The 22,406-nt window shown below is 39.3% G+C and overlaps 1 protein-coding gene across 1 annotated transcript in view; it reads right to left on the bottom strand.

Annotated features, from left to right (window-relative positions):
* BTBD7 (BTB domain containing 7) overlaps window positions 1-22,406 on the bottom strand; it is a 50,934-nt gene that overhangs the window by 10,453 nt on the left and 18,075 nt on the right. Inside the window, exons 3-6 of the mRNA XM_082647729.1 lie at window positions 11,073-11,281; window positions 9,067-9,142; window positions 5,505-5,665; window positions 2,537-2,680 (exon numbers count right to left, since the gene is read on the bottom strand). Coding sequence (XP_082503855.1) covers window positions 2,537-2,680; window positions 5,505-5,665; window positions 9,067-9,142; window positions 11,073-11,281 — 590 coding nt within the window. The remainder of the gene's footprint in view (window positions 1-2,536; window positions 2,681-5,504; window positions 5,666-9,066; window positions 9,143-11,072; window positions 11,282-22,406) is intronic.

Here is a 22,406-nt window from a genome sequence, read left to right as displayed (position 1 = left end):
TTGTTTCCAGTGTATGAAGCTTAAAATTAGTGGTGAAAGGAAAAAGTACCCTAATCCCTTTAATTTTTTCCTACCTCTTTAATTTTTTTTTTGTTTGTTTGTTTGTTTTGTTTTGTTGCGGTACGCAGGCCTCTCACTGCTGTGGCCTCTCCCGTTGCGGAGCACAGGCTCTGGACGCGCAGGCTCAGCGGCCATGGCTCACGGGCCCAGCCGTTACGCAGCATGTGGGATCTTCCTGGACCGGGGCACAAACCCGCATCCCCTGCATCGGCAGGCGGACTCTCAACCACTGCGCCACCAGGAAAGCCCTACCTCTTTAATTTTTAAAGGATCTTTTTGGAGCATCTTTGAAAAGAAAGAATCATTTTCTGAAAAATCTGCTTTTTTTTTTTTTTAATTTACTTTTATTTATTTTTTTCTACATTGGGTCTTCGTTGCTATGCACGGGCTTTCTCTAGTTGCGGCGAGCGGGGGCTACTCTTTGTTGTGGTGCATGGGCTTCTCATTGCGGTGTCTTCTCTTGTTGTGGAGAACGGGCTCTAGGCATGCGGGCTCAATAGTTGTGACTCACGGGCTCTAGAGCACAGGCTCAGTAGTTGTGGTGCACGGGCTTATTGCTCCGAGGCACGTGGGATCTTCCTGGACCAGGGCTCGAACTTGTGTCCCCTACATTGGCAGGCAGATTCTTAACCACTGCGCCACCAGGGAAGCCTGAAAAATCTGCTTTTAATTGAAGTATTTGAAATTTGAAGAAGGGATATAAAATTAATCAGAAATAACTTATACATAAAGTTACTATAAAGAAAACAATGTATATATGTATATATACATATATATGTATATATGTATGTATATACAACAATGTATATAAATACCAGAGCCAACAAGAAACGCTCAAAATATAAAATATTAAAGACTGATATTAAATTCAACAGACCTATACATAAACCTAATTGTTAAGTAAGTTTCAGATGAATCTATCTCAGCAAACTGCAGAACGGTCAAAATGGCATCATGTAAAAACATTTTGCACATTTACTGGGGGCATTTTTCTGCTTATGCATGGGTACAGGAGGACTGTCTGATCAGCTTACTGCTGCTCCATTTTGAGACAGAGCAGAAGGGAGGGTAGATCTAGATTATTACGGGCCTTTTATCCCCAGACTCAACCTTCCAAGAGGCCTCAGCTGCTTGAGTGACTTTAATCATTGAACTTACTTCAGAAAGACCAGACCCAACCATTCTGCTTTTTTCCTCTGTTTTACAACTATTTAAAGTGTCAGCTACTCGGGGTGGGGGGGAGGGATAAATTGGGAGATTGGGACTGGCATATACACACTACTATATATAAAACAGACAACTAATAAGAACCTACTGTATGGTACCAAGAACTCTATTCAATACTCTGCAGTGACATATGGGAAAAGAACCTAAACAAGAGTGGATAGGGACTTCTCTGGCAGTCCAGTGGTTAAGACTTTGTGCTTCCAATGCAGGGGGCATGGGTTCAATTCCTGGTCGGGGAACTAAGACCCTGTGTGTTGTGCGGTGTAGCAAAAAAATAAAAATAATAAATAAATAAAAAGAGTGGACATACGTATAACTGATTCACTTTGCTGTACAGCAGGAACTACCACAGCATTGTAAATCAACTATACTCCAATACAAATTAGTTAAAAATAAAATAAAATTGGTAAACTGGAAAAAAAAAGTGTCAACTACTCAATAAGGGATAGATTATCAACCTATTCAATAAAATAAACCTCTCACAAATCCTTTCATAGACATATCTTAAACTAGGGACTCCAACAATAAAAATGAGAAAAATTTTAAGATAACTATGTTTCTATACCCAAACACATTGTTTTGCCTGTTAATTCATTTCATTAAGCTTACTAGTGATTTCTGACTTTCAAAGACTGTCAGTTCCTCAAAAGGTCACCCCAAAGATCTTACGGCTGAACATTTCTAATAAAAATTGCAGTATTTCATCTTCCATTACCATATTTACGTGGCGAGTTCTTTATGTTATAATATACATAATGCCAACTTTTTACTTAATAGGCCTAAAATTTTGTCTTAGTTTGTATACCTATTCCAAAACTAAACACAATTTCCAGCAGCCACTACAAAAATATGTTACAAGAAGTCATGGCATTTCTTTAGTTTACAAAAGGAAGAAAATATGTATGCAATCTTCTTTCAAACATTTCTCCCACCCTGAAGATCACAAAATACTGATGACCATTTCATTAAAATGAAAAATTTTTTCCAAACTAACAGTTTGCAAGAAAAACTGATGAGAAAGATGTAAAATGCAATTTAATATGACCTAAGTTATAAAAATAAAAACATGCTTGATAACTCAACATTTGGAAAGCTCCTCTGGTGAGCAGTCAAACTAGAATTTACTTTCACTTTCCCTATTATTGGACATTTAGGCTATTTCCAAATATTTAAGTGACACCACAATAAATGTCTTCGTGTTTATAGTGTGTAACAAAGTAGTCTAACATCTTAAAATGGTTTTTATTACCTTTGCTTCTTCTACATAGGGAGAGAACAGTCGAGGACGAACGTATATTCCAGCATTTTTTTGCCGTAACCAGGCATTTGACTTGCCGCCTTCTGTTGTAGGAAGCATATCTGATGGAGGAGTGCTAATCAAGCCTCTTTTCATCTTGAAAGAAAAAAAATTTTTTTTGAGAAACAGAGATTTGTGTAGCACCACAATATTACAAAGATAAAAATAATTATACCTATAAATCAAAATGTTTGAGCTTTAGCATTTAAATACAAATTTAGGAATATATGTGAAATTTAAAAATACTTCAAATGTTCTATAATATTTAAAGGATTCAGCAAGCCATAAAAAGGTACTACAATTTTCCATTTTTCTCTACATAGAGGAATGATGTTTTAAAAACAAGAGCTGTACTAATTAAAAATATAATGAGTCAGACTAACTTTCAGAACTCTTAATGAGAACCAATTTGTTTTTTTCCTTACTCATCTGGGAACGGATTCCTCCCCACCTTACCCTCCTCAAGACAAAACAAGCACATTCCTGGGCCTGTATCTACAGTACAAGGATGGACAGTCTGCACGGTGATTAGGGGCAGGGGCTCTAAGGGAAGGAGAACTTGGCTCAAACCCTAACTCTCCATTTAACAGCCACGTGACCATGGACATCTCCTTTTACCTGGGCCTCACCTTAAGGGCCCCTAGGTAGCCCTGGAGATGGGACACTGCACGACTAACTAAATGTGGTGGCCCTGTTGTTCCCACATCTATGCTAGGAGACTATAAATCAAGTCCTATAGCCCATGAGGTGACTGTGAAGAGTAAATGAAGGTAAGGAAGATAAGCAGCGCCTGGCACAGTGCTTAGCATACACTGAAAGAGCGTTATGGTTCACAGCCATTATTAGGGAACTTTTACTGGGGACTTGCTATGTGTTAGGCAGGGGATTAAGAGCAGAGATATATATTTTCTAAGTCTATTAAACAAAAGTTCTAAAATTTTTTTCTAAACCAAACTCAGGGATCAATTTGGTTTGGGTCCCAGGTTTTAAACAAAACCAAACACTGTTTCTTTAATATTATTCTTGTTAAATATAATAAACGTCTAATTGCTGCATTAAAATCATGTTGAATTAAAATACAGCAATAGACATATTTTGAAAATAGGAAAAAAACCCCACAACTCTAATCTGTTACAACTGTAATAATGTTGATATATTTCCTTCCAGTCTTTTTCAAATGAATTTTTACCTAACTAAATTTTAGAATACATAAAAATACACATTTTTCGTATGCTAACACATATATATGGAATCTAAAAAAGAAAAAAACATGGTCATGAAGAACCTAGGGGCAGGACGGGAATAAAGAGACAGACCTACTAGAGAATGGACTTGAGGACACGGGGAGGGCGAAGGGTAAGCTGGGACAAAGTGAGAGAGTGGTAGTATATATATGGACATATAAACACTACCGAATGTAAAATAGATAGCTAGTGGGAAGCAGCCACATAGCACAGGGAGATCAGCTTGGTGCTTTGTGACCGCCTGGAGGGGGGGGATAGGGAGGGTGGGAGGGAGATGCAAGAGGGAGGAGATATGGGGATACATGTATATGTGTAGCTGATTCACTTTGTTATAAAGCAGAAACTAACACACCATTGTAAAGCAATTATACTCCAATAAAGATGTTAAAAAAAAAGGTAAAAAAACCCAGTTTTTTATCCTTCTTTCTAAAATTATATTCCATTATTATGTTGTATATTAGTCTTTACAACCATTGGTCAGGGCAGGCAGCAAAATATTCTGTCAAGGAGTCGTGCTGTAATTTATTTTCCTTGTTATTAGATATTTAGGCTATTTCCCAAAATTTAATGATGATGCTACCAATGTACCAGCTATATCTCCCCTATGGAACAGTAATATTATTTCAAAAATCAGTGACCTAATAGGTAAAAAAATGATAACTTACTGTTTTATTTTGCTTTCTTTGGTGTGTGTGTGATGACTAGTGAGACTGAACATTTTTCTAATCAGAGAGTTCATAAATATTTAATTATTTTCTTCTAGTTTTTCCATATTTCAACGTAATATTTAATTCTTCAATCTAACAGGGATTAATTTTGTGTGCAAGTGAAATGAGGGTTTAACTTTAAGCACACTTCTTCCCTCTCCCACTGATGGGTTAGTATAGTACTGCAGTGATTTGTGATAGCTCGCTTATTATATGTTTAATTCTTATATTAATCAGGATCTTTTTCTGGGCTATTTTGTCTTCTCTATTATGCTAGCACCACAGATTAACAGAGTTTTAAAATATACTTTACATTATGGAAGAGTTATCCCTCCTTAATTATGTTCTTTTTAGAGAACTTAAAAGAATTCTTATCAGTTTTTTTCCAGATGACTTTTATAATGTTTCTGTGCAGTTGAATAATAAACTATTATGATGTTTACAACATCATATTAAAGTTATAAACCAATATGTGAAGAATATTTATTTTTCCCATCCATTAATTACAGCAATTCTTACAGTCTAAAAAATTCACTTAAAAATTTTTGAAAGTAACAATCAGTCAGCTCCATTAATTTTTACCTGAAATACAATTATAAGATTCATCCCTTTTACAATGAACTAATCTCCTTCTCTCCTGCTCTCTGATTTACTGCTATTCTTAAAGAGTCTCCAAAGGTAATTTCTACCCTTTCCTACTTGATCTACACTGATAAATGGCTGGATCAACTCCACTAGAAACTATCCTCTTGCAAAAGTAAGACTGACATCCACTCAACTCTCATCCACCAAACATTTATTTGTGCCATGTGCCAGACACTGGGGACACGATACAGTACAAAACAGACATCTGTCTCTGTCCTCATGGAATTTAGTTTCATGATACTCCATTAGTAGAAATTATTTACAATGATTTTAAAAAAAGACACTTTCTTTTCATGAAAGGGATAAATGAAAAAAGACACTTACTGCATCACTTAGGACTTCACTGTTTATAGGTAAAATATGTTCAATTCGCACAAAAGGTAAGAGAGAAGAAAGGATCTCTCTAAGCTCTTCGATGTCCAGGTCTCGTCTTTTTACACCTCTCTTGTTCACACTATGAGCAGTGCCACTCAGTAAGTTTGGCTCTACGACAGAGACAGAAAATGAGGAGTCTCCAACCAAATCCAGATTTTCAGAGAAAGGCTTGCTTTCTTCTCTGGTACACTTTCAGTAACACTCTTTATATTAAGTATATCTGCTTTAAAAAGCGTTATAAGTAAATTATTTTTATGTCTTAAGAAGTTTTCATAATAGCGATACTCTCAGACAAAGAAAAAAGCATGGTGTCAACAGTACAATAACATTCTTTACGATTGTTCTGCATTAAAGAATACAGAATTCTTTTCCATATACTAACCCAAAGGAGAAAAAACGACAATCTATTAAAATCTAGTTTGACCAAGGGCTTTTTCTTAAGGTTTCTCACTTTGGTGACCAGTTTTTTAAAAAGTACAATAAGGGCAATGCAGGCCAAATGTTACTTCTGATCACTGTAGGTTATCAGTACGCTCATTAGGTTACTATGTATGTTTAACAGCCATTTAACGAGATTCTAAAATTATATCACCTGGTATCTTAAAGCAGCAAAACCTAATGTACACTCTATTTGACTTTAAGAATTTTATGAACCTCCTAAATTTTCGTAATATGGGAATGTTAATGCATAAAAGTGAAACTTTTAACATCGGACGTGTAATACCACTGTCCAGAGCAGAGAATAAAATGTTTTCTTCATTGAGTATTAGTGAAAGGGGAAAAGCTGAAGTGTATACATATGCTTTTGATATTGAGGTGGGAAGGAAATTTCATATTTGGGGATTTTTTAATCATATCTTTAAACCAGGAGGCTGTATATTTTTCTTCCTTAAAAAAATGAGATCTTTATCATTCACAAATATAAATGCTGGATTTTTTGCAAACACTACAGGCAAACTGGTATTTCCCTTAAATCACGTGCTAGATAAAGAGATATTGTTTTTTGAGAGGGTAAGATATTTTTGGAGTCATTCAAAGTAAAATTACTGCACGTGTGTGAAACAGGGTTTTTTTTTCTCTTGTCTTGCTATGCTTTGGCTTCAGTACTTGTAAAAGACACTGCTTTTCAAAAGAAATTTTTTCTCAAAGTAGTGGTGTCCTGGTTTCAAATGAAATATTACAAGAAATTCCCAAATATGTAACACGTAAGGGCAGAAACCTTATGTATGAAGGGGACTGAAACAAAGGGCACCCTGGTTGGTGCAGCGTCCTCCTCATCCCTGTGAAAGAGCCTTCCAAGCACAGGCTCCGGCCGCGCAGGCTCTGGACGCGCAGGCTCAGCGGCCATGGCTCACGGGCCCAGCCACTCCGCGGCATGTGGGATCTTCCCGGACCGGGGCACGAACCCGTATCCCCTGCATCGGCAGGCGGACTCTCAACCACTGCGCCACCAGGGAGGCCCAAAACCACTGTTTTTTAAGGGAAATTTTATCAAGGATGTTCATTATCTGCTCAAAATAAATATGACATTTCATCATTACCAGCCTTACATCAGCGAACAAGCCTATGATGATTATGTAGCATTATATACAGTCAACTCTTGTTATCTGGGGTGGTTTTGTTCTCTAAAGCCACCACAGTTAGTGAACACTGAACCACTGCTCCTTAGGGAAACACAGGGTTAGGTCCCTGTGAGCGTCTGGTCACATTAGTTTTGTTAACCAATCAAGACATAACCTTGTTTTCTGTGTGTTTCTGTTTAAATACACCTTATTAGTACATATTGTTGATTCACTAACAATGAACTCACAGCCAACAGCACTGTAACTCATGCCTGAACTATGCTTATCAACACATATATTTTCTCCATAAGGCACATCACAGCATTCTTGGACTTAGGAACACTAAACAGTACTAAGCATTACACTAGGAGGCCATTTTAGACCCTGGGATCACCAGAAAAACCCATAAAGATGTGAAAAACACAGCACTAAAAAGATTATGAAAAGGACACTGCTTTGAGAGCTGAAATAAGATGGCAGAGTGTCACTCTGTTCTACCTTAAGCTGGAAACGTATGACTCAAATTTTGTGTCACTTTGCACATCTCTGCAAGTGAACATGCAAGTGTCATGAGTACTGATTTGGGGATCACAAATAAATTTTAGCAAGTAGGTGAATGTGAAAATATAGAATCTGCAAATAAGGACAGACTGTATAATGGCATTTCAAAAATGTCCCAAATTAATAGTAGTGGATTTTGTATTTAAAAAATTTCAAATCTGAAACTGCTAAAGGCTTTTAGCAAAAGATAAATTAGGAGAAATAAGATAGGAGGACTGCTTTTGTTCCCTAGTGCTTAGGTAGTATATTAAAGGGACACTATAAAAAGATTTGAAGGCAGGTTTAGCTTGATTTTTTTTTTTTTTGCGGTACGCGGGCCTCTCACTGTTGTGGCCTCTCCTGTTGTGGAGCACAGGCTCCGGACGCGCAGGCTCAGCGGCCATGGCTCATGGGCCCAGCCGCTCCGCGGCACGTGGGATCTTCCCGGACCGGGGCACGAACCCGTGTCCCCTGCATCAGCAGGCAGACTCTCAACCACTGCGCCACCAGGGAAGCCCTAGCTTGATTTTATAAAATATATTTTAAAATGTGGGCAGAACAACTCTGTAAGTGTACTAAAAAACACTGACTTGAACACTTTAAAAAGGTGAACTTTATGGTATGTAAATTATATTTATATAAAGCTGTTGAAAATGACAGGAAAGGAAAACCTGCATTTAATTTTTCTAATATTTTGATTTGAGTTCGCTAGCTAGAGGAACACAATATTCTATGAAAGAAGGAGCACAGGTGGGTGGGCTAACCCTAGCTATAAATATAAGACTGCTATAGAATCATAAGCTTCCAAAGTTTAGTTAAAATCATAAGCTACATATGATGCTTCTATCTCTTCTGCAGTATCCCCAGCTGAAGGCCATTCAAAAGGATTATTTCTCCTTTACCTTCCACAAAAATTTCAAATAAACAACAAATATACTCTCTTTGGGTAGTCATATATATTTTTTTTCCTTGAGGTAAAATTCACATAACATAAAACTCACCATTTTAACCACCTTAAAGTGTACAACTTAGTGGGACTTTTAGTACATTTAGAATGTTGTGCACCTATCACCACTATCTAATTCTAGAACATTTTCATCAACGACATGCTTTTGTAACACTTTAATTAAATGAAAAATTTCACTCTAATACTTTCATAAATCAGTCAACATATATTATTAAACACATAGAAAGATAACATTAAGAGTATCGCTTTAAAGTTGCAAAATTAACTTTTCTGGTATATTTATTTCTAATAAAGTATACCCTTTCCACTAAAGGATTCTACTGATTGTAAAAATTTGTTTTCACCAGGCAACAGTGGCAACTGTCAAAAGACTGATGTGCGGCATGCACTTCAGTAACTTCCAGGAAAAGCTTACAGTTGCAAGCTAGTTTTCTGAGCTTACCTCTGTCTGCTATTCTCTTCATTAACTGATGCTCACCCCATTTAATCAGATATTTAAGGATATCTTGTTCACTTGCCTATAATAAAAAACGGTTTACATTTATTTTAGTGCAATCAGATAGATGGTTAATCTCATTAATGACTCTTCCTAGGTCATAAAGTAAATACAACGTGCAACTTGTCACGCTTCACTCTTTACACTGGCTGTTTCCAATGTCTGAGCTAAACCTGTGGTGTATCAGCAGCAAATACACAAGACTGAATGACATGTGTTTTGTCCAGTAACCTCACTCTTGGCTCTAACTAAATTTTTATTCTTATTTCCATCGTTATTTTTTCTTTTCCTGTTTTCTTCCCCTGTTTTAAATTTACCTTACTATATGCCTTCGATACAGCTGGCTTAAATTCTTTTGGGGACAATATGGAGATAAACAGATGAAGGTAAAAGTGTAAGGATACAGTGTGACCGCTATCTCCTGCAGGAGCAGAAAAAAACAAGTATGGCAACTTGTTTTGGCAGAAGACTCTACAATCTCCACAAAGTATGCTACTGAATGGCGAAGGACCCTTCAAGCACTGTCTGTGAAATGGCAATGTGCCCCTCATTCTTTTGTACTTTTTTTTTTTTTGGCTGTGTTGGGCCTTCATTGCTGTGTGCGGGCTTTCTCTAGTTGCAGCGAGTGGGGGTTACTCTTCATTTCAGTGCACGGGCTTCTCATTGCAGTGGTTTCTCTTGTTGCGGAGCACGGGCTCTAGGCGCGCAGGCTCCATAGTTGTGGTGCGTGGGCTCAGTAGTTGTGGCTCGTGGGCTCTAGAGCACAGGCTCAGTAGTTGTGGCTTGAGGGCTCTAGAGTACAGGCTCAGTAGCTGTGGCGCACAGGCTCAGTTGTTCCGCGGCATGTGGGATGTTCCCAGACTAGGGCTTGAACCTGTGTCCCCTGCATTGGCAGGCAGATTCTTATGCACTGTGCCACAAGGGAAGCCCCTCTTTTGTACTTTATTTAAAATCTGAGGGCAAAATCTAGGCTGCTGTCCAAGGTTTTTACTTTCTAAGAAGAAATGCAAAGCTTCTAAAAACAATAATTGAGAGAACTGACAAATCCTAACTCCCACAATGTCTGCATCAGGACAGTGAAATAAGGTTAATGAACACAGATACTAAATAAATCAAAAGCAATTATGACAACATTTGTACTGCAATCAAAGCAATATATGAAGGAAAAACACAGATGCTAAATGGATTTTTTAAATCTTCATTTCTGACTGAGATGGAAGCATTTCATAATTTTTCTGGTACAAATACAAAGAAACAGGAAATGGCTCAATGAGTTTATGACTTCATAACATTAAAACTGTTGTACAGTTTCTAGCATAAAATTCATACAGCCAATGCAAAAAGAAAAAAAAAGAAAAAAAAAAAGCTTGAACATATTCTACCTGAAAGTATTTTTTTACAATATTTTAAATCTATTGTTAGTTTAAATTACCTAATTATGAAGGACATATAAGTCAAGGGCATAAGAATTTGCTTAAAAGTACTTCTGACTAAAAATAAGTAGTTGAAAACATTATTATACTTCAGCAGGACACACACATTGAGTTTTTATAAGCATTTGAGTAGGTCAGAAATTGAGTATTATTCTTACTTTGTGCTGCTTAAACTAACTATCTTCTGATACTTCACCAAATAAACGAAACTGTTACAGTGAATCTATTATTAACAGAAGCCAAGAGAATCACCATTGGGATATGCTTCTGACCTTGCCTTTTGCCTACTGTCACAACCCCTTTGGCGTGGTTGGTTAGGACCTGGGCCGGTTCACAATGCTGAATCATGGCGGCAGAGTGCACAAAGGGCCAGAGAGCTAGAAGGTTGTGGCTGCACAAACATGAAGAGGGTATTCCTGGGTGGGCTGATCTCCCTAGATGGGAGAGTAACAGAGTACAGATGGGTTTCTTGGTGCACCTATGAATGACAACGAATTTGAGAGGTGTATAAATGATTACCTGTAGGTAGTCAGACTGGATAGCAGTAAGCAGATGGTCTTTGCTGAGTTCATAGAAAACATCCGAAGTCATGACCTGGGAAAATTCCTCACAGAGGAAATGTAAAGCTTGTCGGTGTACCCATTTAGAGCCATACGGATGAGAGCTCCACTTGAGGATGGCAATTAAGGCATCTAATGAGATGCTTTCAGCAATGATATCCTCACAGCCTAAAAGAGAAGGCAAATACTTCTTGAGATTAATCATAAATATTACTTATTGAACATCAGTGTGTTAGACACCAACCTTAAACGTATCAATGGTAAAAAAGAACAAGGAGATAAATAAAATCTCATGGTAATCGCCAAGACTTGGTGGGATGGGGTAACAGTTGGTAACTGTAATAGATTATGACATCTATAGGGAATCTGCCGTTCCATAAAGACAGATCCATAGAAAAAGGCAAGGAACCCTCATAACTGTTTAAGAAAATAAACATCTATGTGCAACTCAACAATCTGTATAAGACCTTATAGTGGAGGGCACTGGACCAAAGTGGAAAGAAAGAAGAATAGGTAGAAATGGTACAGTTTTGGGAACTGGCAAGAGGAAGGCTTGGATGACACCTGACTGATAAGAGAATCCACCCTTAGGGGTAAGACAGGTGGGCTATCTTCTAGGAACTATGAGGACATCTGTTTTTTGTATTATTCTAATAAAAAACCAACACTTCGCATCGTCGATAGTTTAATCCCTCAGAATACAGATAAAATACTGCAGTTTTTTGTTCATCTGGTGAACTAAAAAGAAATATGTGGTTTAAGTGAAAAGGACCAGGATCCTGGAGAAAGAGACTATGGCACCTTAAAAGCTCAAAGAAGAGAAGAAGAAAATCTGAGGATAGTCATCTATTTTCCTTAGGAAAGATAATTTCAAAATACAAAGATAAAATGTAAGTAAAATTACAGTGACAAAGACTGTGTAAGGGAAAATGGCTAAAGTTGGACAGAAATTCTTCACAACTAAGTTTACTATAAAATAAAAAAAGAACCCCAATAATGGGGGGGGTTGTTTAAACACCACCACCACCAACAACAACAAAAATGTGGCTAAACAGGCTGCTCTCTAATGAGCTCAGAGGTTTAAAAGATAGAGTAGTAAAAGACAGAAAGGGCAGCAGTGAACTCTGGAGACTTCCAAAGCTCAAAGTTCTTGTGAACCTATGAAAAGTGAAAAGAGAAAGATAACAACTCCCATTTTCAGGTGATATAAGATCATTAGGAACCAATAGCGAGTCTGTAAAAAGTAATGCTTCCTCCCCTTTTCTGATATGGTACCAGATAAGCAGAATATCATAGAGAACTGTATAACCTGATTTCTGCAAAGCATTTAACAAAACACTTCATGATGTCTCTAGACTGTTAGCTACAGAAGACGGGGACCGCTGTCTTCACTGTATCTCTAGCACCTTCTACCACATGGTAGGCATTAAATAAAAATTTGCTGAATGTACAAATGAGATCTTTGAAGATAAGACAGAAAGATGTGGAGGGATGACAGAACAGTGGCTAACAGAACCATTTGCAAGTAACACTGATTAACTCCCGGGATGGAGCGGAGAGTCTCTGTCTTTCCGATGTTAATCAAGAATTTGACTTTCTCTTTCTGACACATATATATGGAATCTAAGAAAAAAAAAATGTCATGAAGAACCTAGGGGTAAGACGGGAATAAAGACACAGACCTACTAGAGAATGGACTTGAGGATATTGGGAGGGGGAAGGGTAAGCTGTGACAAAGTGAGAGAGTGGCATGGACATATATACACTACCAAACGTAAACTAGATAGCTAGTGGGAAGCAGCCGCATAGCACAGGGAGATCAGCTCGGTGCTTTGTGACCACCTAGAGGGGTGGGATAGGGAGGGTAGGAGGGAGGGAGACGCAAGAGGGAAGAGATATGGGAACATACGTATATGTATAACTGATTCACTTTGTTATAAAGCAGAAACTAACACACCATTGTAAAGCAATTATACTCCAATAAAGATGTAAAAAAAAAAAAGGAATTTGAATTAAGTTGTGGAAAGTATGCTTCAAAGTCTTGAGATGACCTAAAGCTGGGAAACGCAGTTAAAAATACACTGGATAAAATGATCATAATTAGCTAAAAAGATGGATCGAAATGAAGATGAAATCTAACTAAAAAAATCAGAAAGTTCTATATTTAGATTAAAGAAAAGCAACAGCACAGTAAAAGACAGGGGCGAGCTAGCTTAACTATAACCGCTTATTTAAAGATAATATCTGGGTATGTTAACTGAGCAAATGCAAAATGTGACATGGCTGCTATAAAACTAAAGCAATCTCAGGCTTTTAAGATACAAGCATAGAGTCATAATCAAAGGAATAATGTTGCACTGCTCTCCTGTGGGGTGCTGTGCTCTGTTGTGAGCCCTGTGTTTAGACGGGCAATGACAAAACTCCAAAATTCTCAGAGGAGGGTGTAAGTACAGTGGAGAGTTTGAGACCTGTTACTGAAGAAAAGCTCTGAACAAACAAGATTATTATTGATTTATGTAAGAGAAACCTGAGGAGAGACATAAGAGCTATCTTTCAATGTTTGATGGAACCTCATGAGGCAGAAAAGAAATGACCCATTCTCTGTGGTTGCAAGGGCAAGTCCTGGGAAACACTTGATGGTAAAAGAAGAGAGATTTTGACTCATTATTAAGAAATTTCTAACAGTTAGAACTGCTCTCCTTACCTCCCCTCAACAAAAGGATCCCTCTAGAAAAAGGCAGGAGCAGAGGCTAGCTTGTCGCATTAGGAGTAGCGTACCAAGAACCCTTACACTGGGTATGGAACTAAGGTAGGAAGACATCCAAGCTTTTTCTGCCACAAAGATAAAATCATTTTTAGAAATAACAGAGTAAGCATAAGAGTAATTAAATCTAAAGATTAAAGATTAATTTCTTTAATCTAAACATTAAAATGAGATCCTTATAAATGAAATCTGCATGTAAACACCACCAAAGGCATGAATATGTGCTGATGAGAAGTGGGAAATATGGAAAAGTTCTGAACAGTTCTCAAGATTTTACTGTAAGCCTTGAATGCCAAGCTGAGGACGGGCCTCGCCCAGCAGCCAGTGGAGAACTCCCGTCAGTCCGCTGTTTTAAAGCGGGCATTGAAGTGGAGTCAAGTAGTATGAGTCAACATGACAGGACAGGCAACCCGGTAGACATGTTTGGGGACAAAGCCAGGCAAATTAGAGAAAATGTGGTTTTTAAAAGAATGTGTCACAATCCTACTAAAACCAGGATATTGGCAGAGGGAAGAAAGGGAATTAAAGATAACATCATATATTTAAACTTCTGAGGTTTACAAAGAAGCTAGACATGACAGGAAAAATGGACTTTGAAATCAAACTGACTTGAAATCCCAGCTTGACCATTTAGCAGAAAAGTCACTTTGGGCAAATCACTTACCCTCCCTGAGCCTGAAATGTTTTCATCTGTAAAACTGGGATTATATTCCTAACTCAGGGTTATGATATGAGATTTAAATGAGACCGTATCCTTGATGATATTCTTCCTTCATTCGAACATTCTGGAGTACCTACTTGCCAAGTGCTGTAATTACAAAGCTCTTTCTACTGCACAATTTCCTGGGTAATGTCACCTGTCCCCATGGCCTTAACTCCCATTGTATCCTTATGTCTTTCAAGGTCCAACCTAGAGCTCTCTCCTGACATCCAGACTCATTTCTTAAACTTCCCAGACTCATTCCTTAACTTCCCAGAGTTCACACGGATATTCTGCAGACATCTTTAATCCAAAAGTCACTTCGTTTCCTCTGGGAAATCTAGCCCTTCCTCCTCCCTCCTCTAGCACTTCCCTCCCCATATATATACACACACACATATATATACACACACACATACACACACACACACACACAAACACACACAACTTTGTTATATATGTAACAAATTATTCAGTAGCCTGACTTCAAGATAAAATCCAAACTGCAGTTTTTTGGGTGATCTGGCCTCTGCCAACTTCTCCAGCCCCTACTCGGCTCATATCCTGCACTCGAGTCATACTGCATTACTTACAATTTCCTAGAATTCCACCGAACTCTCTCACCTCTAGGCCTTTACATATGTTGCTCCATTTTTCTGAAATGCTCTTAATTTTCCTTCGTAACTCCTCCACATCTTTTAGACTCAGCTTAGATATTGCCTCTTTCAAAAGCCTATCTTGAACCTGCTCCCCAAAGCCTAAGTCAAAAGTCAGGTGTTCCTCTTACCTAAAAGTTTCCATGGTGCCCTGTGTTTCTCTCTGTAATAGCATTAAACTCTCATAATAGTTTATCTTTCTGATATATTTGTCTGAATCCTCTATCAGACTGAGCGCTCCTTTGGGGTAGTGGCCCCATCTTTTTATTTTTTTTTAATAAATTTATTTATTTATTTTTGGCTGCGTTGGGTCTTCATTGCTGTGTGCGGGCTTTCTCTAGTTGCAGCGAGAGGGGGCTATTCTTCATTGAGGTGCGTGGGTTTCTCATTGTGGTGGTTTCTCTTGCTGCAGAGCACGGGCTCTAGGTGTGCAGCCTTCGGTAATTGTGGCACACAGGCTCGGTAGTTGTGGCGCACGGGGCTTAGTTGTTCCGTGGCATGTGGGATCTTCCCGGACCAGGGCTCAAACCCGTGCCCCCTGCATTGGCAGGCGGATTCTTAACCACTGCACCACCAGGGAAGTTCCAGTAGTGGCCCCATCTTATCTCTGATTCTATCTATCTACCTGACACCTGGTAAATAATTAATTAAAAACAAACATAAGAGAGGGCACGCGCTCTCTTTTTTCCCTATAGAGCTTACTGACTCCATTTCCTAACTACAGACTAAACAGTACATACATTTCTTTAAAGACAACTAAATGACACAGTCAGAATGACTACTTTATCTTTTTAAACTAGAACTTTAGAGCTTATTAGACTAGTATCCACATGTGCTAGATTACTGTTTAGACATATTCACTACTCCCAGCCTTCTGATCCCCCTACCCCACCACCTCCACGGGCATAGTGTATTTCGCTGCCCCAAGACTTTGGAATTGGCCATGAGATCTGCTTTGGCCAATTAAATGTTAGTGAATGTGATGTGACAAAAGGCTTCAAAAGTACTTTTGGGAACTAGACTTGCCCTCTCACCTTCTGCCACTGCCATGGGAAGCACATACTGTGGCTAGTTTGTTGGTCCCAGGAGGAAAATGAGCAGCAGTGGGAACACAGCCACTGGCCCTACTCAACCATGGTGGCAATCAGAGTGACTCCAGTGCTGCAAATTTAAATTTGGGATGTCAACTGACCTGGAAATTTGTGAGAAATACATGTTTTTTATTAAATGCCACTGAGATTCTCTGGTGGTTGTTACACAGCAATGACTAATAAACCATACACCTTTTTGGATGAATCAAAGCTTTTAATGATTTCCTTGTAACAGAAAAACTCATCTGTAGCCTAGCCATGTAATGGCTCAAAGATGCCCATGTATTTTGCTCAGGTAGCAGATTTCCAACAATGCTGTTGTGAGGCTGGCAGACAGTATGAAGTCTGTCTTTTTGCAATTTACAATTCTTTTTGCTTGTGTGATAACCCCATTTTACAGATCCATCTCCAACTTTTTATATCCTTTCTTCTATTCTCTTTCACCAGAATATCTTCTTTCTAATCTTTAACTTAAGGTGGCAAAAATGCCTCTCTCCAAAAATTTGAGCTATATAACATGAATGATCAAGGCAGAAATACAAAGTGAAACAAATTAATTTGACATTTAGTAATACAAATGATTGTTACTGCTGCATGTTAAATAGGACGACTTTCTGTTTTTATTATGAACATTTTTGTTTTTCTCCTCTTCGTGCTCCTCTGATAACTAAAATGCACTTCAACGTTGACAGATTTCCTGAATAATACACTGTCAGCATCTGTCTTTACTGCCACTCTCATACTCTTCGTTATTCCTAGGTATATACCCTCATACATGTTTCACCAATATCAGTGGGAGACCTTTTCATTGGTTCATATCCAACAGGAAATGTATAAGCTGCTTCCAAATTTAGAGTTTCATATTGGGTTTGAGGTGGTAAGAGGAAGAAAGAAATAGACAAGGGGGAAGAAAGAAAAGGAATTATGGAGATTACGGCTTGCCATGCAACATAAAACAACATAATAAGGTTAGAGGAAGGCTGGCCTTAGAGCATGCATAGTGACTCTTCAGTGGCACCAGAGTTAGAATGAAGACTTCAAGTGCAAATAGGCTTGAGAGAAAAGTTGTTTCAGTTCTTTCCTACTAACCTCTACATGACTGATTCAAATCCTAAGGAAAGGAATTATGAAACAAGAGGGAAATGAGGGCAGCATAAAGTAGCAGGAAGAGCATATAAGGCTTTGAATTCAGGTAATTATATCACTAACTCTTGGCTCTCACCTATCAGCCTGTACTGGATCAAAGCACACCACCCTCTGTTAGTCTCATTTCCTCACATCCAGGATGAAATAATTCCATCAGAGTTCTGAGGATTATGTTAAATAATACTGGGGAGCCAGTGCGTCCATGAACACTATCCTTTTTCTAGGCAAGAAATCTTAAATCAGCTGTGCCAACTATCTTTCTCTCTCTTTCTCACATACACACACACAAAATAAACTAGTTAATGTTTCTTACTGATTCTTCCTTCAAAATGCTCTTTGATTAGCTTTGTTTTCCATTCCCATTAACACCACCTTGGTTCAAATCCTCAGTACCTCACACATTAATGATAGAAAAGCTTCCCACTATCTCTGTCCCTTCAGTATTCTAATCTATAATGATCACGCAGCCGAAAGGTTTGCTTTCTAAAACACCACTATCAACACATCATCCCTGCACGTCTATTTTAAAAAGGCAACCAGAATTCCAGATCCGAGGCAGAGAATAAGCATGAGACATGGGGGTTAGAGGACAAGTCAATCTATGCCTTAGTGTTTTTCATTGCTAGTCCTTGGACTCTGCAACATCTGAGAGCTGGCTGGATAAAGGTTCCTCTCTGCTATCCTTCAGGAGGACCATTCTGAAGAAGATTCTACAAAACTCCTCAAGGATCCTGGCTTGAAGCAGGCTTGAAGCCCAGTAGCCTCCAGTGGTAACCAACACAATGGCCCACTCTTACGCTGCTTTCCTTCCTCCCCCGTTGCAATCCCTCTAATTCTCATTCTTGTTCATGGGATGCCTTACCAAATAAACTACCTGCAAGCAAGCCTTTGTTTTAGGCTGTTTCAGCACAGGTTATGGGGGAATGAGAGGAGACACCCACACTATGATAGTAAGATAAGTGGCCCTAGGAAATAAAGATTCTTGAGTGAGATTCTGGAACTAAATCACTCGCTGGTAAGATGGCGAAGAGGACCCCATTCCTAATGACAAGTGGGGTGGTGATAACCCCTGCCTGTAGCAGCATGACAATACTGAGATTCACTAAGTGAAGTATTAGTTCGGCAATAGTGGTTGAACTTGAATGGAAACATTAGTAATTCGAAGGACCTGATGTGGCTGGATGAAAAGTCATGAAAAAAAGAAAATGACAGTCACCCCTCAAAGTCTAAGAATTTTGTCAAAATCAGGAAACTTCTAGATCAGTGTTCAAAGAGACCCTTATTTCCTGCAGCTGCAGAAAAGACTGCCAAAACTCAGGCTCAAGATTTAATTTTAAGGATATCAGAACTACAAAGAAGACTTGAGCAAAGTCTTGGCAAACCTCTGACAAAATCTGGGTCTTGATAGGAACAGGTGGACACAGAAACCTGCAAGGGGGATATTTGGGTGGATGAGCTAGGAATGCTAAACCCCAAGATTCACTTGAACTTTCCACGCTGGGAGGAGCAGCGCCTCCCAACTCCTTGCTAGAGGACAGTAGCGTTCTCTTGCCAGAAGACCCTGGAGGTGCCTGAAAAGACAGGGTTTGTCTTCTTCAACATCTGCCCCTGCCTCCTCTCACTAGCTCCAAACCAATAATGAGGATCTGTTCAAGCATAATCACATTCTGAGAGAGAAAGTACAGTTCCCGTTCTGGGAAGAAAGCACACCCACCCAAGGAATTACAAGACCTGGATATAAATACTGTGAGAGTGGATACTGAGAGTGCTGTGCCAGGGGGCTAGGTCTGGGGCAGTGCAAAAGGAGCAGGAAGGTGTTCGTCCAGAATCCGAGGGACTCAACTGCAGTACCTTTTGGTGCTTCCTTGCTCAGTGATAATGGAGGCTGGGCAACTGCAGATACTCCTGGGATGAAGGTCTGGGTCATCTCACCTGGCAGGCTATCTAGACCTGATGAAATGCTGGCAAAGCATGAAGAAAATCTAGGTTGGGTGATGGAAGAGGGAGACTGTGCTGACCTGTACTGTTTAAACTTGCTTAAGCGAAAACTCTTTTCCACGATCTCCATCCCTGTCTGTTTCTAAGCTAAAGTTGGCCAAAACAGAAATGTGTGATTTGAAAGGAAGCAGCAGCAGCCATTACTCTCTAAAAGTCACTGTAGGGACTTCCCTGGTAGCGCAGTGGTTAAGAATCCGCCTGCCAATGCAGGGGACATGGGTTCAATCCCTGGTCTGGGAAGAGCCCACATGCCGTGGAGCAACTAAGCCCGTGTGTGACAACTACTGAGCCCACGTGCCGCAACTACTGAAGCCCGTGTGCCTACAGTTGGTGCTCTGCAATGAGAAGCCACTGCAATGAGAAGCCCATGCACCACAACGAAGAGTAGCCCCTGCTTGCTGCAACTAGAGAAAGCCCGCGCGCAGCAACAAAGACCCAACGCAGCCCCCCCCCCAAAAAAACAGAAAAAAACCACCAAAAATCCCAAAAACAAACAACAAAAAAAGTCACTGTAGCTAGATGTGGTGACAGGCAGACACAGAGGTGCCCGTGGATTCTAGCTTGTCCTTGCTCTGCAGCTCTGCATCCAGCTCTCCCTCCCAACTGCAGCCCTGGTGACAACACCAGCCCCAGGCAACCACCAGATGATTGGCTGCAGATCCACGGAGCCACTATCGGGCGTGCTTCCCCCTTTGCAGCTCCACCTTAGTGGCTCGATGTCCTTGGCTTCCCAGGTTGACTGGTTGTTAACTCCTTTGGGTCTAACTCCTCTCCCTTTCAGACCTTCACTTCCCCAGCTTCTCCCACAACTGTGTAAGGCCCAATTCCTATAATAATCCCCCTACCCCGAAAGTCAGAGTTGCTCAGCTTCCCTGACTGAACTCTGAGTGATATAGTTACAATGAGAATATCAATTATAGCCTCCAGCCAATTGCAGCAGCTGGGACTGTGGCCGATAGCACCATCTTTCCTGAACTGAGTCTTTTATAGAGGCGTGGCTGGTTATCACCTTGAAGGCTCTGTGATAAATTAGATTTAAATTACTGATTTCCCCTAATTAAGTTAAATCACATGGAATTGTTGATATTAAACCATTCTAACCTATGAAAATCAGAAGATTAAATAATGTATTTGTTTTCCATTGCTATGTAACAAATTATCACAAACTTAGTGGGTTAAAACAACAAACATATCATCCCATATTTTCTGTGGGTCAGGAGTCTGGGCACGGGTCACCTGGGTCCTTAGTCAGGGTTTCTTAAGGCTGCAGTCAAGGTGCCAACTGGGTTTACATTCTCATCTGAAGGCTCAACTGGGGAAGAATTTGCTTCCAAGCTCATTTGGGTTGCTGGCAGAAATCATTTCCCTGCAGCCATATAACTAAAGGCCCAGCTTCTTGCTGGCTATTAGCTGCGGGGTTCACACTCAGCTCCAAGAGGCTGCTTGCAGTACTTGCCATGCAGTCCACTCAACAGGCCATCTCACCACATAGTAGCTTACTTCTTCACAGCTGGCAAGGTAAAAAGTCTCTAGTGTAAGTCTACTATGAAGATGGAGTCTTATATAATATAATGAAACCATGGGAGTGATATCCCATCATCTTTACCATATTGTATTAGTTAGAAACAAGTCTTACGTCGCACTCACACTTAAGGGGAGGGGGTTGCATAATGGTATGAATACCTGAAGGTGAGGGTCATTAGGGGTCACAGTACGTTTATAAGCGTCTTAGCAATATCCTTTCTGACATACTAGACAATCCTAATCATTTTAGTCTGCCACAGTACTCATTTCTTTGATCAGCTTTAGCTGCCTTTTCTCAGAACATGTCTAACGTAACTACATTTCTGAAGAGCAGTAAGAACTGCAATCAATATTTTAGGTAAAGGTGTATCATAGTTTGGCCAAAAAAAAAAAAAGGACTGATAAGAAAGCCAAGAATACTCAGTGAGGGAAAGGACAGTCTCTTCAATAAATGGTACAGGGAAAACTAGATACCTACATGCAAAAGAATGAAACTGGACCCCCTATCTAATACCACTCAAAAAATTAACTCAAAATGGATTAAGGACTTAAAGACTTTAAACTGTAAAACTCCTAGAAGAAAACACTGGGAAAAAGCTACTTGACATCAGTCTCGGCAAGTATTTTTGGATATGACACCAAAAGCACAAGCAACAAAAACAAAAATCAACAAGTGGGACTATAACAAACTAAAAAGTGTCTGCATAGCAAAAGAAACAATTGACAAAATAAAAAGGTAACGTACGGAATGCGAGAAAATATTTGCAAGCCATAAATAACAAGAGGTTAATATCCAAAATATATAAGGAACTCATACAACTCAACAGCAAGCAATCTGAGTAAAAAACTGGGCAAAGGACTTAATAGGCACTTTTCCAAAGACATACAAATGGCCAACAAGTACATGAAAAGGTGCTGAACATCATTAACCACCAGGGAAATGCAAATCAAAACCACAATGAGATATCATTTCACACCTGTTAGAATGACTATTATCAAAAAGACAAGAGACAACAAATGCTGGCAAGGTTGGAGAGAAAGGAAACCCTTGTGCACTGTTGGTGGGAATGTGCATTGGTACAGCCACAGAGAACAGTAGAGAGGTTCCTCACAAAATTATAAATAAAACTATCATATGATCCAGCAATCCCACTTCTGGGTATATATATCTGAAGATATGAAATCACTATCTTGAAGAGATATCTGCACTCCCATGTTCATCACATCAATATTCACAATAGCCAATCCAAGACATAGAAACAACCTAAGTGTCTATCAACAGATGAATGGATAGAGAAAATGTGAGATATCTATATCTATAAACTATATCTAGTATTCAGCCATAAAAAGAAAGAAATCCTGCCATTTGCAACAACATGCATGGACCCTGAGAGGATTATGCTAAGTGAAATAA

The sequence above is a fragment of the Grampus griseus genome, assembly GCF_964374135.1.
Source record: "Grampus griseus genome assembly, chromosome: 2".
In the NCBI taxonomy this organism is placed as follows: domain Eukaryota; kingdom Metazoa; phylum Chordata; class Mammalia; order Artiodactyla; family Delphinidae; genus Grampus; species Grampus griseus.
The sequence above is the reverse complement of the archived record's forward strand: the minus strand, read 5'-3'. Positions and strand labels throughout refer to the sequence as shown.